The sequence below is a fragment of the Cyprinodon variegatus genome, unplaced genomic scaffold, assembly GCF_000732505.1.
Source record: "Cyprinodon variegatus isolate N-32 unplaced genomic scaffold, C_variegatus-1.0 Scaffold9, whole genome shotgun sequence".
NCBI lineage: Eukaryota > Metazoa > Chordata > Actinopteri > Cyprinodontiformes > Cyprinodontidae > Cyprinodon > Cyprinodon variegatus.
Genome location: NW_015150462.1, coordinates 2,231,528 through 2,243,574, shown reverse-complemented (window position 1 = coordinate 2,243,574; position 12,047 = coordinate 2,231,528). Strand labels below are relative to the sequence as shown.

Here is a 12,047-nt window from a genome sequence, read left to right as displayed (position 1 = left end):
AAAATCATCAAAAATAAACTAAATTAAATAAATATATTTTACAACTTAGACTGAGATGTAGATGTATCTATATTACAGGAAGACATGCTGGATACTCAGTGCTGCAGCATCGTTCCTGCGATGACATCACTCACGGCACAACTGAGCGGATGACGTCAAGGATTGGGGGGGGTTGGTGAGCAGGATTTGAGAATATGGATGTGGATGCATCTAATCTGGTTTGCAAATTCCTAGCACACAGTTGATGCTGATGGGGCGTGCTCTCTGCGGCCCGAGGCAGCGGCAGATGGTAGTCTGTCATTAGCAGAGGGGGAACTGCAGCCGGCCGTATAGAGAGGTCTATATGTGTTTTAATGCCGATATGTGCACGGGGCATGAAGAAAGTCCAGGGTTGCAGCTGTTTGACCCCTCTGCCCCTTTTATTACAAGCCCAAACCTCTAACACACTAACCCTCTGAAAAGTGGCCATCTGCCACTAGTGCTCAAAGTGAAAGAGCAAGACTCCTTCAATCACGCTCACCCTTAACCAATTCTTTCCACATGCATCTATTCCCCACCACCCTGCTAAGATCTACATCTGTGATCCGCAGCTGATTTGCTGCCAGGGGCAGATGAAGGTATTAGTTTGGACGTGGAGGTGGAAACAGAGACGGCTGACTTTGCTAATCTGGGTCGGGTACAGAACATCCACCTGGCTGAGCCGTGGCTCGCCGGAGCCTTGAATCGGAGAGCAGAAGTAAACACCGCCAGCCGGTCACGTGGGCTGAGAGGCCGGTCAAACTGGAGAGGTAAACAAACTCCTGACCCCGATGCCAGGCGTCTGAGCCGACATGGTAGGTGGGAGGTTTGAAAAGAAAACATGTCCAGGTGTAAAAACCAATCATTGGACAAAGTGGCAGCCATCTGTGCTGTCCAGTTCACTCACTTAGGGCTAATTTGTTTGGGGTACTTGCCCTTGTAAGCCAGTCAGCCAAACTGGATTTCACTGAGAAGGTTAACCAATCAGCAAAGGTGTTTAGCTGGAATGAAAAAAAGGCTGTAGGGTTTGGGACAGAATTCCCAGCAGGACATCCGGACGCATCGAATCACCTTCTCCAGACGGAATCTCTGCCAATAGCCCCTGCGATATTTTACGGGCCCCTGCAGACGGGCAATTAACCCAACTTCAGAGCCTGAGCCTGTTTGTCTTTCAAAAAAAAGAGGATTACAAAAAAAAAAAGAAAAACTTCCTCCAACCTCTCCGTACACAAGACCACGCTCCATTTCCCTCCTGCTCTCCGCCTGTCTTACTTCTGGTAAACGAACAGCCTAATGAGGCAACAGGGCAGCAGAATGCACGTGTCATCCTGCCCCATTATACATGCTTTCACTAGTTTCCTCTCCCTCAAGCAGCAAACCGCTGGAAAAACAACAGTCTACTATAGGTCTCAGTGAGGCAGGCTGCACCAGTGGAGCAGCTCTGCATGCGTACGTGCAACAGTCCACATGTATGTTCTTTCCTTTCCTCCACCCTCTACCATGTCGGCGAAAAGCTTTATTAGAGCAGTTAAAATATTTTCACCCTCTAACGAAACATGAGCTGCAACACATGTCGACAACCACGGATAGAAAAACTAATTATAACAAAAGCTGCTTTGACTCCTTCCTGGCCCCTCCCCCACCAGTTGCTGTGCAAGACTGACAGCTCATAAACATGATCAATACATTCTGATTTTCTGTCATTTAATTACCATAATCAAAAAATATATTTTGAATGTATATCAAATCATGCATCCCAAAGACGACATGCTCCTCTACATGCTAGCACCTAGGAAAGTCCTAGCGTTGATGTTTTCAAAGCAAAGGCAAGTTGAACTCCTCCCAACCAGTAGGTGGCGCCCTATCCCTAATAGCTCTAACATCACGGAACATTTTAGTTCTAAGTTTAAGTAATGTTAATTTTACCATAAAACCATTTAAACAAAACAAAACGTATTGATTGGCGTACTTTTTAAGAGCTTTCACATAGTATTTGTTTTTAGGATTCACTCGCAATGTGCAACTAGTGGGGGTGGGGCAATGCTGATGTTACATTAAGAGGCGCTGCCCGAAAAAAAAACAAACAAAAAAAAACACATTCCGGCCTAAACCAGATCCTGAACCTGGAGGGGAATGGGATAAAGGCTCTTCAGGGAAAAGGGATAAGTTTCCATCTTTCGGGCTTAGCTTGCTGAATTCCACCTTGTTTACCAACGTCACTGACTGTGCAAATATGAAGAACTTAGGCAGCATTTTTCTTGACCGTGTGCTAAAAATGAAGCGTAACCCCTCTCTCTCTCTCTTTACAGAGGGGGTTTGTGGAGAAATAAAAGCTGCTATTCTAAAGGCCAGCAGCCCAGACAAAAAAAACAACAACAACTAATTCAAAGCAACTTTTAGAACCTTTGCAGTCGTGACATAAACCGTGACCTTCAGTTACCTGAGAACAAAACTCCCACCTACTTGTACTGAAGCCTTACATGTCGGGGGTCTACACACCAATCCCCCTCCCCCAAACTCAACCCTGCAAAGTCTCTACGTGCTCACAAGCACTCGCGAGGTCCCCTGGGATGCAGGGGTCAGACCTGTTTACCATTGCCTGCCAACAGCTCTTGTTGGCTCACAGGGATATTCCAGGACAAAGTATTGATTGCAGGACAGTGGGAAAAGTGGGGAGTGGGGGGGGTTGTTGAGGTCAAATTGATAAGCAACATCCAAATGCGTGTCCAAGTGGAAAAACAACAGCCGGAAATAACATTCCAGCTTCTATTCCGGTGACATTCCATTACTGATGTCAAGCCACGCAAAACCTATTAAACACATTTAATGGTGAAACTGAAAAGCTTCTGACGTATTAATTCTGAACGTTTTTTTTCTAATAATCCCGTATCTGCGGTTTCCATTTATCTTCACAAAAATGAACCAAAAAAAATTCCACATCAAGCCCTGGTGAGCATGTGGCTTGCATATTTCTGACATCTGCAGCCGCAAAGCAGCGGCAGTGCTCCTCTGTCATGGCGCTTGTTTACTTCTAAGCTCTGGTCACGTTTCACCACAGCCTTGTGCTGTGTTCACATGCATCAGGGAAAAAGATGGGAGAACAAAGTTCTGTGGGAAGAGTTTCGAGAGGCTGTAAAAAAAAAAAAACACTTTTTTTTGTTTTGCTCTAGTATTTTGCTATTCCTTTAAAGGTTAACATTTAGAAGCAAGTGTAACCACAGATAAGACTTCAGAGCCAATGACGGGCTGCTGAAGGCCCAACCTACTTGTGTACTTTGAAATCCACAGAGCTAATTTGAAGTACAGAGGAAATGCCTCCAGCATTTTTTCCCTCTCTATGTGAACAACAACTAAAAAGCAGCAGATTTTTAGAGCAGCACTTGTTAGATATAAAGACTCAGTTAAACTCTCACAGTTTTGTACCCCTACCCCTTCCCCATATACTTAAATATGTAGGTATATACAGTTTGCATGTAGGTTTGTACTTTCATCGTGACCAGCCAAATCAATACTTACTCCTAGTTTAAGCCGATGGACTCTTATCTGATACCAGACATGACTCAAACCCAAACAACTAATGTTTTCCTGATGGGTAAAAACTGTAAATAACCGAGGTTGGTACTATAGGTCTCCCTGCAGGTGCCTCCATTCATCTAAATACTGGTACAGACACCCTAAATTAAAAAAGTACAAGATACCAAAGCAGCTAGGGATCTAGCATCCTTCATTAATACAGTACTCACCTTTGGCAGTGGTTGCAGCCTCCTTGAATCCCAGACAGACATAAGGTGTGTTGTGTAATCTGTTGACGCCCCCTTTGCAGCTAATGGTGGGTTTAAAGCCAACCAGGTCCCCACATTTCTCCACATCTCTGTTGTCCAGCAGGTTCAAGGCGATATAGTTGAGTCCGTTAGGGTAGCCGGTTGAGCTGTGGCGGTTCACGGGACTGCCGTACTCCTCGTCAGAACCCTCACTGCTGCGTGATGAGATGTTCTCCACCGAGCTGGGCCTCTTCATGGCGTCGCCGCGTGCGAAGGAGGGAAACACCGGGGTGACGGTGGCTGTGGAGGAGAAGGTTTCTGAGCTGTGGCGGCGGCGTCCCTGCGGATTGGCCCGGATGACCTTTGCGGAGCAGTCTGGGTCCACAGTAGAGGAGGTCCCTGTTCCAAGCAGGAAGACCCCGATCCGTTCAGGAACACCTTGGTCCTCAAGGGATACCCTCCTCTCCCTGCAGCTCTGGCTGTTGGAACAACGTTTTAAAAATAACATTAAAATCAACAAACAAACACTGGTGTGTTTTATTTTTCCTTTCAGGAAAATAAGATTCTATCCACTGAGCTATCCATCATAGTGGTGAAATAACCATAGACAATGCTAGAAAAATACATTTCACAGAGGAACATACCTTGAGTTCTGAGGAACAAGCTGTGGGGGGGAGCTAGTCATCCCAAATGTCATCTCAGTGTAGTCATTGTTCACCACATTGTCGTAGCTTCGGGGACTTTTCTCACTTTCTATGTGGTAAACTACATCCTCATCTGAGCCGGGGCATGAGGAATGCTCTGGCAGAGTGACCAGTCGCTCAACAGGAGTGTCAGCCTCTTTGGGTGAGTGTGAACCCAACTCTAGGTTGATGTAGTCTGAAAGGGATGACCTTCCCTGGCCTCCACTGCTGGACCCCAGAGATGAAGACTGACTCTCGGTTGACATGACGGATGGTGGGGAGGATCTGTTGCTGCTGAATTCAATGTTGATGTATTCACCAGGGCTGCGGGGTTCTAAGGGAAGGGGATGCTCATTCATGCTAGGCAGGGTCCTCAGGGTGTCTAGAGATAGCCTGTTGGGTCTCCCCAGCCTCCCTCTGTAAGCCAGACTCTCTGCTCGACGATTCCTGCCTGGGGAGGGAACTGAGGGACTCAGAGGGGACATCTGACCTGCAGATGGCTGCATTACTGAATAATAGTCTGACTCCCCGGCCCTCTGCCTTGAACTCTGTGGGCTCATCAATACATACTGGCCACTGTCTTCATTCTTGGATGACTGAAGTTTTGCAGGCAGTGTGAGGGAGCCCAGCTGGTAAGTTGGCCTTATTGGCGATTGCTCCCCAGTGACCGGGCTTAAGTAGTAATCAGGAGGTGTCTGCAGAGGTGGTGGGTTTCCTGGTGACATGTTCATGTACTCGCCGTGTCTGTCAGGGCTGTCCATGGAGGATTTGGAACCGCACCACATCCTCATGTAGCCATTGTCTTCCAGAGAGCCACTACAGGGAGAGTTGGCCTTGTAACTGCCATTGGAAACTGCCTGTGGATGCACCCTTGGGTTGACAATTTGCTTTGGTGCTGAGACACACATAGGGCTCATGGGTACATAGTTGTCTGCCTTACCAGACTGAGGTGCTACACCCGGTGTCATGGGCATATAACCATCATCACCAAGGTTGCAACTGGAGCTCCGGGATGAACCAATTTCTATGTCGCCGTAATCCTCTGGATAACACACTTTGGGTGAAGCAGATTGGGAGTTTTGTCCATTGGCCAACCTCATCAAAGTGTACTCATCCAAGGAAGCTGAGGACAGTGGGGTCACCACTTTCTGTTGCCGTGGTGTGGTGAGAGAGTGTGTTCGCTTCCTGTATGCCTTGTCAGAAATCTGACCGTCGATCCCAAAACCAGACCTGCTACCATTAGCCATGTCCATTAGCATGTAGCCACAGGGGTCACTCAAGTCACGAGAAGGTGGTGTGCTAGACAGGGAGTCTGGAGTGTCACTTCTAGTCAGAGTAAGAAACTTGGGTTCACCTGGGCTTAAGCTGTAATCATCACAGAGAAGGAAGCCAGTGTCGCTGAGGGAGCCAGATATGGAGGCACTGCAGCTGAAGGGTCTTCTACCTTTGTCTGGTGTTGAGACTCTTGCTCCTCCTCTGGGAGACACACTAATGGGGCTGGAGGCGGCAGGAGGGGAGTTAGATACCGGCATTGAACGACTATGATGGAGATTGGAAGCAGACTCCAACATCCTGCAGGTGCGCCCATTACTGAGGGTGTGGGACCTCATGAGGTGATTCCCAGAACTGGGACTGGAGGGACTTTCAGAAACCGGTATAGAAATCGACACAGGCCTGGTCACGCTCCCATCTCCCTCACTGGCTGTCCTAATGCGACAGGATGTGAACTTCCTCCCTGGTGATGTGGCAGCCATGCTGTCTGTTCTGGATCTCCTAACCAGGCCAGTCTGACTTGGGGGGAGGTTGTTGAGGTTGCGCCGGGAAGGCACAGAAATTGGGTTTGTGCTGGCAGACTGGCTTTTGCTCCTCGGTCTAAACTCAGAGAGCTCCTTCATGGCCTTCATCGCCTCTAAGATGGTCTCATGGATGTTCTGAGCTACCACCGAATCCTCTGCCTGCATCCAAAATTCCCCTGGCCCTGTGACTGCAGATCTGCCCACCTCTATAAAGAAGAAGCTGTCTGAGTGGCCACATCTCCTGATATTCATGAGCTGGAGATTGACTGCTGCTGTTTCAGTGTTCAGCTTGACAAAGCTGATGTTTCGGCTGGATAAACACAGCCTATACACTCCAGTGAGGTTTTTGATCTGACCCAAGCCTCTGGATTTCAAGTTCACCTGCCACACCTCCTTATAGGCTGCTGTTGCAGGGGAAAGTTGTCCATAGGTTGTATCCTCAAAGCCTACTAATGAGGATGTGGAAGCAGGGCTGTCAAACACTTTGCTCTCTGCAATTAAATCACTCAAAACGGTATACCAGCTCTCCTGGTCCTGCTCGTTTTCTGCAGCCACAGCAAAATACTCGTCCTTGGTGTAGAGGGCGATGAGGTACTTGTGTTTGGCGTCGGCGCGTTTATTTACGCACAGACAAGAGTCCAAAGTGATGACGCGCTTGGCGGCGGACTTGTTTCTCCATTTCTTCTCGCTTTCATAATACTCCAGCCGAGCGGGGCTGCGCTCCGTGGGCTCCCGCAGCACAAAAAAGCGCCTGTGTCCATGTTTCTGCTTCCGCAGGTAGCCGCACTTCTTCACGTCACTCGTCCCATTAGATAACAGGTGTCCTCCCGTTGCAGGAGGACTTGCCATTTCTCCAGAATTAATAACAATAATAATAATAATAATAAAAACACTCACTGTTAAAAAAAAAAATACCTTAAGGTAACCCGTTCATTTATTCCACAACTGCCGTGTATGCACGCTGCGGTAAAAGAAAGGGAAAAAAAAACAGCAGTGCTTGTAGATCAGTGACCGCTCTGATGCTGGAGGAAAACAACATGTGACGCTGCTGCTCTAAAAACAGAATAAAACACAGAGCCAGAGGGGGCGGGGCGCCCCGCGAGAGAGACAGAGAAATGTAGACAGCGCTTTGGAGACCTTGTCCCGTAGGAAAGATACGTCAGCACAGCCGCCATATTGTGAGTGGCAAGTTCTCCTTGAAAAAACAAGTTTACTTGTAAAGTTAACCCCGATAGATAGATAGATAGATAGATAGATAGATAGATAGATAGATAGATAGATAGATAGATAGATAGATAGATAGATTTATTTATTTATCACAAGCTCGTAGTCCAAATCACAAACAAATGAGGGAGAATAAAAAGAATGTAGGAAATACAACCAAATGAATCTATCATTTTAATTTAATCTTTTTTTGTCTAGACATTATTTTCAAAACAAGAGACTAAAAGAAAAACCTGTGCTACTTAAGGTTCAGTTAGGGAAGAGGATAAGGGCCACTGGGAAAAAAAAACAAAAAAAAAAACAAGTTAACTGATTTAAAAAATATATTATTTTATTTTAATATGGGTAAAAAGTCAGAATTCTAACTTTTTTCTCAGAATTCTGACGTTTTTCTCAGTATTCTGGATCTTAATGTAGATGGAAACCACGAATGAAGATATGTGGGAGAAAAAATTCAGAATTCTGAGATTAAAGTCAGAATTCTGAGAAAAAAAAAGTCAGAATTCTGTGATTAAAGTCAAATTCTGATTTTAAAAAAGTCAGAATTCTGAAATTTAAGTCTTTTGTATTCAGCTGATACATTTTGATAACAGAAAATATTATTTGATGGAACATGTCGTCCATTTAATGTTTTTTTTTTCCCCTTCATGACCATTGTTTTATATAAAAAAAATCAACACAGCTAGTAACATCCCAATAATATAAGGGAAAATGCCTCTCATAATATGGTGGACCACCCGGATGATCGTGCGGCTTCTACTTCACAGAATCTATAACCTCCGCCTGTCTATCGCCCAGAAGCCCCGGCGCCTATTGGCCAATCCAACCATTCAAAACAGACAAGCCCCGCCCCCTGCTTTCCCATCACTTCGCTTTCGCACGTAGAAACGGTAACAGGAGGATCACCGCCCGGTGTAAACAATCCCCGAAAATACCAGGGTAAAATGAAAGCGAGACGCAGAACAGAAAAACACATTCTAGAGACTTGTTTTGGCATATCTATGAGTCACATGCAAATCTCCCTGATCAACCGTTAAAAAAAACAACCACCCCTGTGTTTTTAAAGTGATTGTGAAATGTTTGGGTGTTATTTAGATTAATGAGGATTGGAAATTTGCAACACAATGCTTTCACAGTGATTACACCCATTAGATTGTAGAGCCAGTGAAACTGTAAACAAAGCTCACGTCCAACTTGTTATATAAGGACTGTTGTGGCCTATTTTTAAACCTGTGGGTATTCCTCTTCATTGGAAACATCATGCTTTCTATTTTCGTCTTCCAACATTCTTCCTCTAATTTAAGCATTAGATTAAAACACTGGTTCAGCGTATTATCTACTTTTTTTACTATATTAAGCTTGCATTTTGCCAGCATCTGTAGAAATAATCCATCTAAATGAGAAACAGCCATCTCACTCTAAAGCAAATGCGTCAGAGGTTTCAGTCTGCAGTAATAGTTTGAAGCAATGCTGCCATCAGATGGCTGAAGGGCTTCATGCCACCTTCCTACTTACAACTTTTCTTACTAGAGGTTCAAGAACAAAGAAAGATAAATTGGCTCTTATAAAGAAAATAAAAAAACTGTGAAATGGTTGCTTGTAGACATCTGTTCTTCAGATTATCCTGGTAATTATGTCAATATTTCTGTCTGTGATCCCCAGGATCATTAAACTGCATCCATGTAGGGATTACTTTTTATATAATCCCCAAACAAACAGATTACACCTCAAACTCCAAGGTGTTAAGAGTGATTTATGGGCGTCTCACGCTTCTGAATAACCAACAACCACATAGATTGACTAGATTAAGACTAATCCTAGTCTTAATCGCTATTGTTCTCGGTTTCATTGTCATTGATTCAAGTTGGGCCCTTCTCTGGATTTTGTTTTGCATTGGAGAAAAGAGCTTAACCTAGCAGCATGTTTTTTGCAAAAGCAAAAACATAAACATTCCTGGCAGGATAGAGAGAGAGAATCACAGACAAAAAAACAAAGAGATTATTTGTGACTAACAACTTAAGGTAAACAGAAATCTAACGTATGACAGTGATTGTTTTCATCAGCCATTCCCAGATACGTTTGTGACTGGCTGGGCCCATTTTAGAAGGGTTTATGGTTTTATTTTATAAATAACTGATTTCAACCTTTAAAATATAGAAAATTTAGGATCTAATGATACATCATCCTTATAAACTAGAGCTAGTGACGGAGTAACACAGGGTTCAATGTGTATATGGTTCCTATTACTAACAATATTTGAAAGAATCAGGAAAAATCCCTTTTATGCTGATGATACTTTGCTATATAAATCTGTAAAACAGTTGAATTAAAGTAGATTCTTATCCTTGTTTGGTTATTACATTTTTAGATTGTTTATGTGGATGTATGTTCATGTATTTCTATTCGATTATATTTTCATGTTATTAACTTGAGAGGCAATTTAAGTTAATTTCCCTTTGGTATTATTAATAAAGTATTTTTTAATTGAATTGAATAAATTCAATTCTATAGCTTACGTGCATTTTTAATTGATGATACACTGTATACAGTATTTTCATCATTTAGTTGCAAATTACATAAAGTAAGAGGTTTTTCTTTGTTCTTAAATATAAAAGACAAATCAAATGATTTGATTATTCAACTTTCAAAATAAAATTAAATTCTGTTTTGCATAGCTTTTTTATAAAGAAATATAAACGTTATTTCCTAAATGCCAGAAGTTTATTTAATTTTTTGTAGCTCCAGACCGATTTTCTTTAGCAGGGATAAGGTAGAAAAATAGAACGGATATCTGCTCATAGCAATAACCTAACACTAACCTCTGGTGGCGAAAAACAAATCTCCAAATCCCTTTTTAAAAATGAACGATCATAAATCATTCATCATACAATAATAAACACATTATAATTATTAGTTAATTTTTTTTTTAATCTATTTTGATGCTTTCCTTAAAGGACACTCACTGCACCTTAAGACAATAGAATAGATTTTTGGAATTTATTTAGGCAATATATTTGTGGTGATGTGAATGTGTTTCATGTCTCAAACTGTACCTCCATCCTGGCATAATTCTCGCTTTTCTTGGCTTTAGATAGCATACTCTGATATTTATTTATTTATTTTTTTCAGGGGCGTTTTTAGATGGGACCCAACAGGGGCCAATGCCCCTCCAGAACTAGTCCTGTCCCCTGTGTTGCCCCGGAACTGCAAAATTTTTAACTTGCCAAATTTTCTTGATATAAGTGTTTATTACCATCACCGGAGCAGGTAGGTAAGAAAATTTACAGCTGGAATAAGATGATTCTTTTTTTTAAATAAGAAAAAAAAAAAGAAACTCTATAATCAAATTTTAAAAACATGTTAATTGATTATCTTGTTTTAAGTTACAAAATCTCCTTCCTTCTACAGATCATCTTAGTTAATTGATAGAATTAAGGTTAAATACACATATTTAAATGTATATTTACTTTTTTAGATCATTTTTATGGTGAAATGCTATATATATCTTTTTATGACGCTATGATGTCACACAAAAGAGACTGTTACTGATTCATCCTTTGGAGCCATTTTATATTTTGCCTCCATAATTTACTTAAACAACTATTTATAAATTACAGTCAGTCTCAAGTTTCAGCCATACAAAAGTAGGCTCACATTTTCATCTGTTGAAGATCTGCAACCTGGGCGTTGTAGTTTATTTCATGTACTAAACATTCTGCTCTTGCGCTTTTTTTTTTGTGTGTGTAACTCTTTTGTTTGTTTCCCTCATGAAAAAGTCTTTTGTGCAATAAAAAGTAAAATCCCTACAGTGAAATTTGATTCATGCTGTCAGGAAAGGAAGGATGCTCAGAGTTAATGCTGAAAGGTTTTGACCTAAATGCATTGAGATACTGGACTTATACAGGGCAGTGGTGGGGGATTTACTTCCAGCTGGTTAACAAGCTTAATATATACATTTCCTTGGAAGCTATTTAACATCTGATCATATTAAAATATTTCAACATGCTTTAATAACTAAGGCTTTTAAAATAAGCCAACAGATAAAATACAATATGTCTAAAATGAACTATAACTGTAAATCTGCTGGAACATGGGAGTTAAACATGGGTGTGTACTGTCAGCTGATCAGAGGAATGACACTGAAAACATGTCAAAACCGAGAGAAAACTAAACGTGTTAATGCAAAACACTAGAAACAGATTAGTATGGTATCAAAGCTAAACAGAGTCTATCTCTTCCTTTGCAAACTTATCTTTTAGCTGTGCAGACACGTCAAAAACCTCGAATTAAAAGATTAAACGCCAATCTTTTCCGGTTTGTGTCCTTCAAAATAAAACAAATGACTATAAATGTGGGATTTATTTTCATCTTTCAAGTGCTTACAATTTTGGTAGATATTTCTTACAGAAATAAATTATCTCGAAATCAAAATTTCTCGATTTTGGACCTACTTATTACGTTTGTTATTCATCCATTAAAGAGACGCGTTTTATTTTATATTGTAATTTCCGGCTTTCTCTGTAATGGTCGTTAGCATTGCTAAATTTATGTATCAGTTGGAACAG

At 42.1% G+C, this 12,047-nt stretch overlaps 1 protein-coding gene across 1 annotated transcript in view; it reads right to left on the bottom strand.

The window, feature by feature from the left end:
- The window catches only part of LOC107086777 (insulin receptor substrate 2-like), a 14,196-nt gene extending 6,918 nt beyond the window's left edge, over positions 1 to 7,278 (bottom strand). Inside the window, exons 1-2 of the mRNA XM_015377948.1 lie at positions 4,424 to 7,278; positions 3,762 to 4,258 (exon numbers count right to left, since the gene is read on the bottom strand). Of these exons, the coding sequence (XP_015233434.1) occupies positions 3,762 to 4,258; positions 4,424 to 7,107 (3,181 nt within the window). The 5' untranslated portion in view covers positions 7,108 to 7,278. The remainder of the gene's footprint in view (positions 1 to 3,761; positions 4,259 to 4,423) is intronic.
- Positions 7,279 to 12,047: the final 4,769 nt, after the last annotated feature.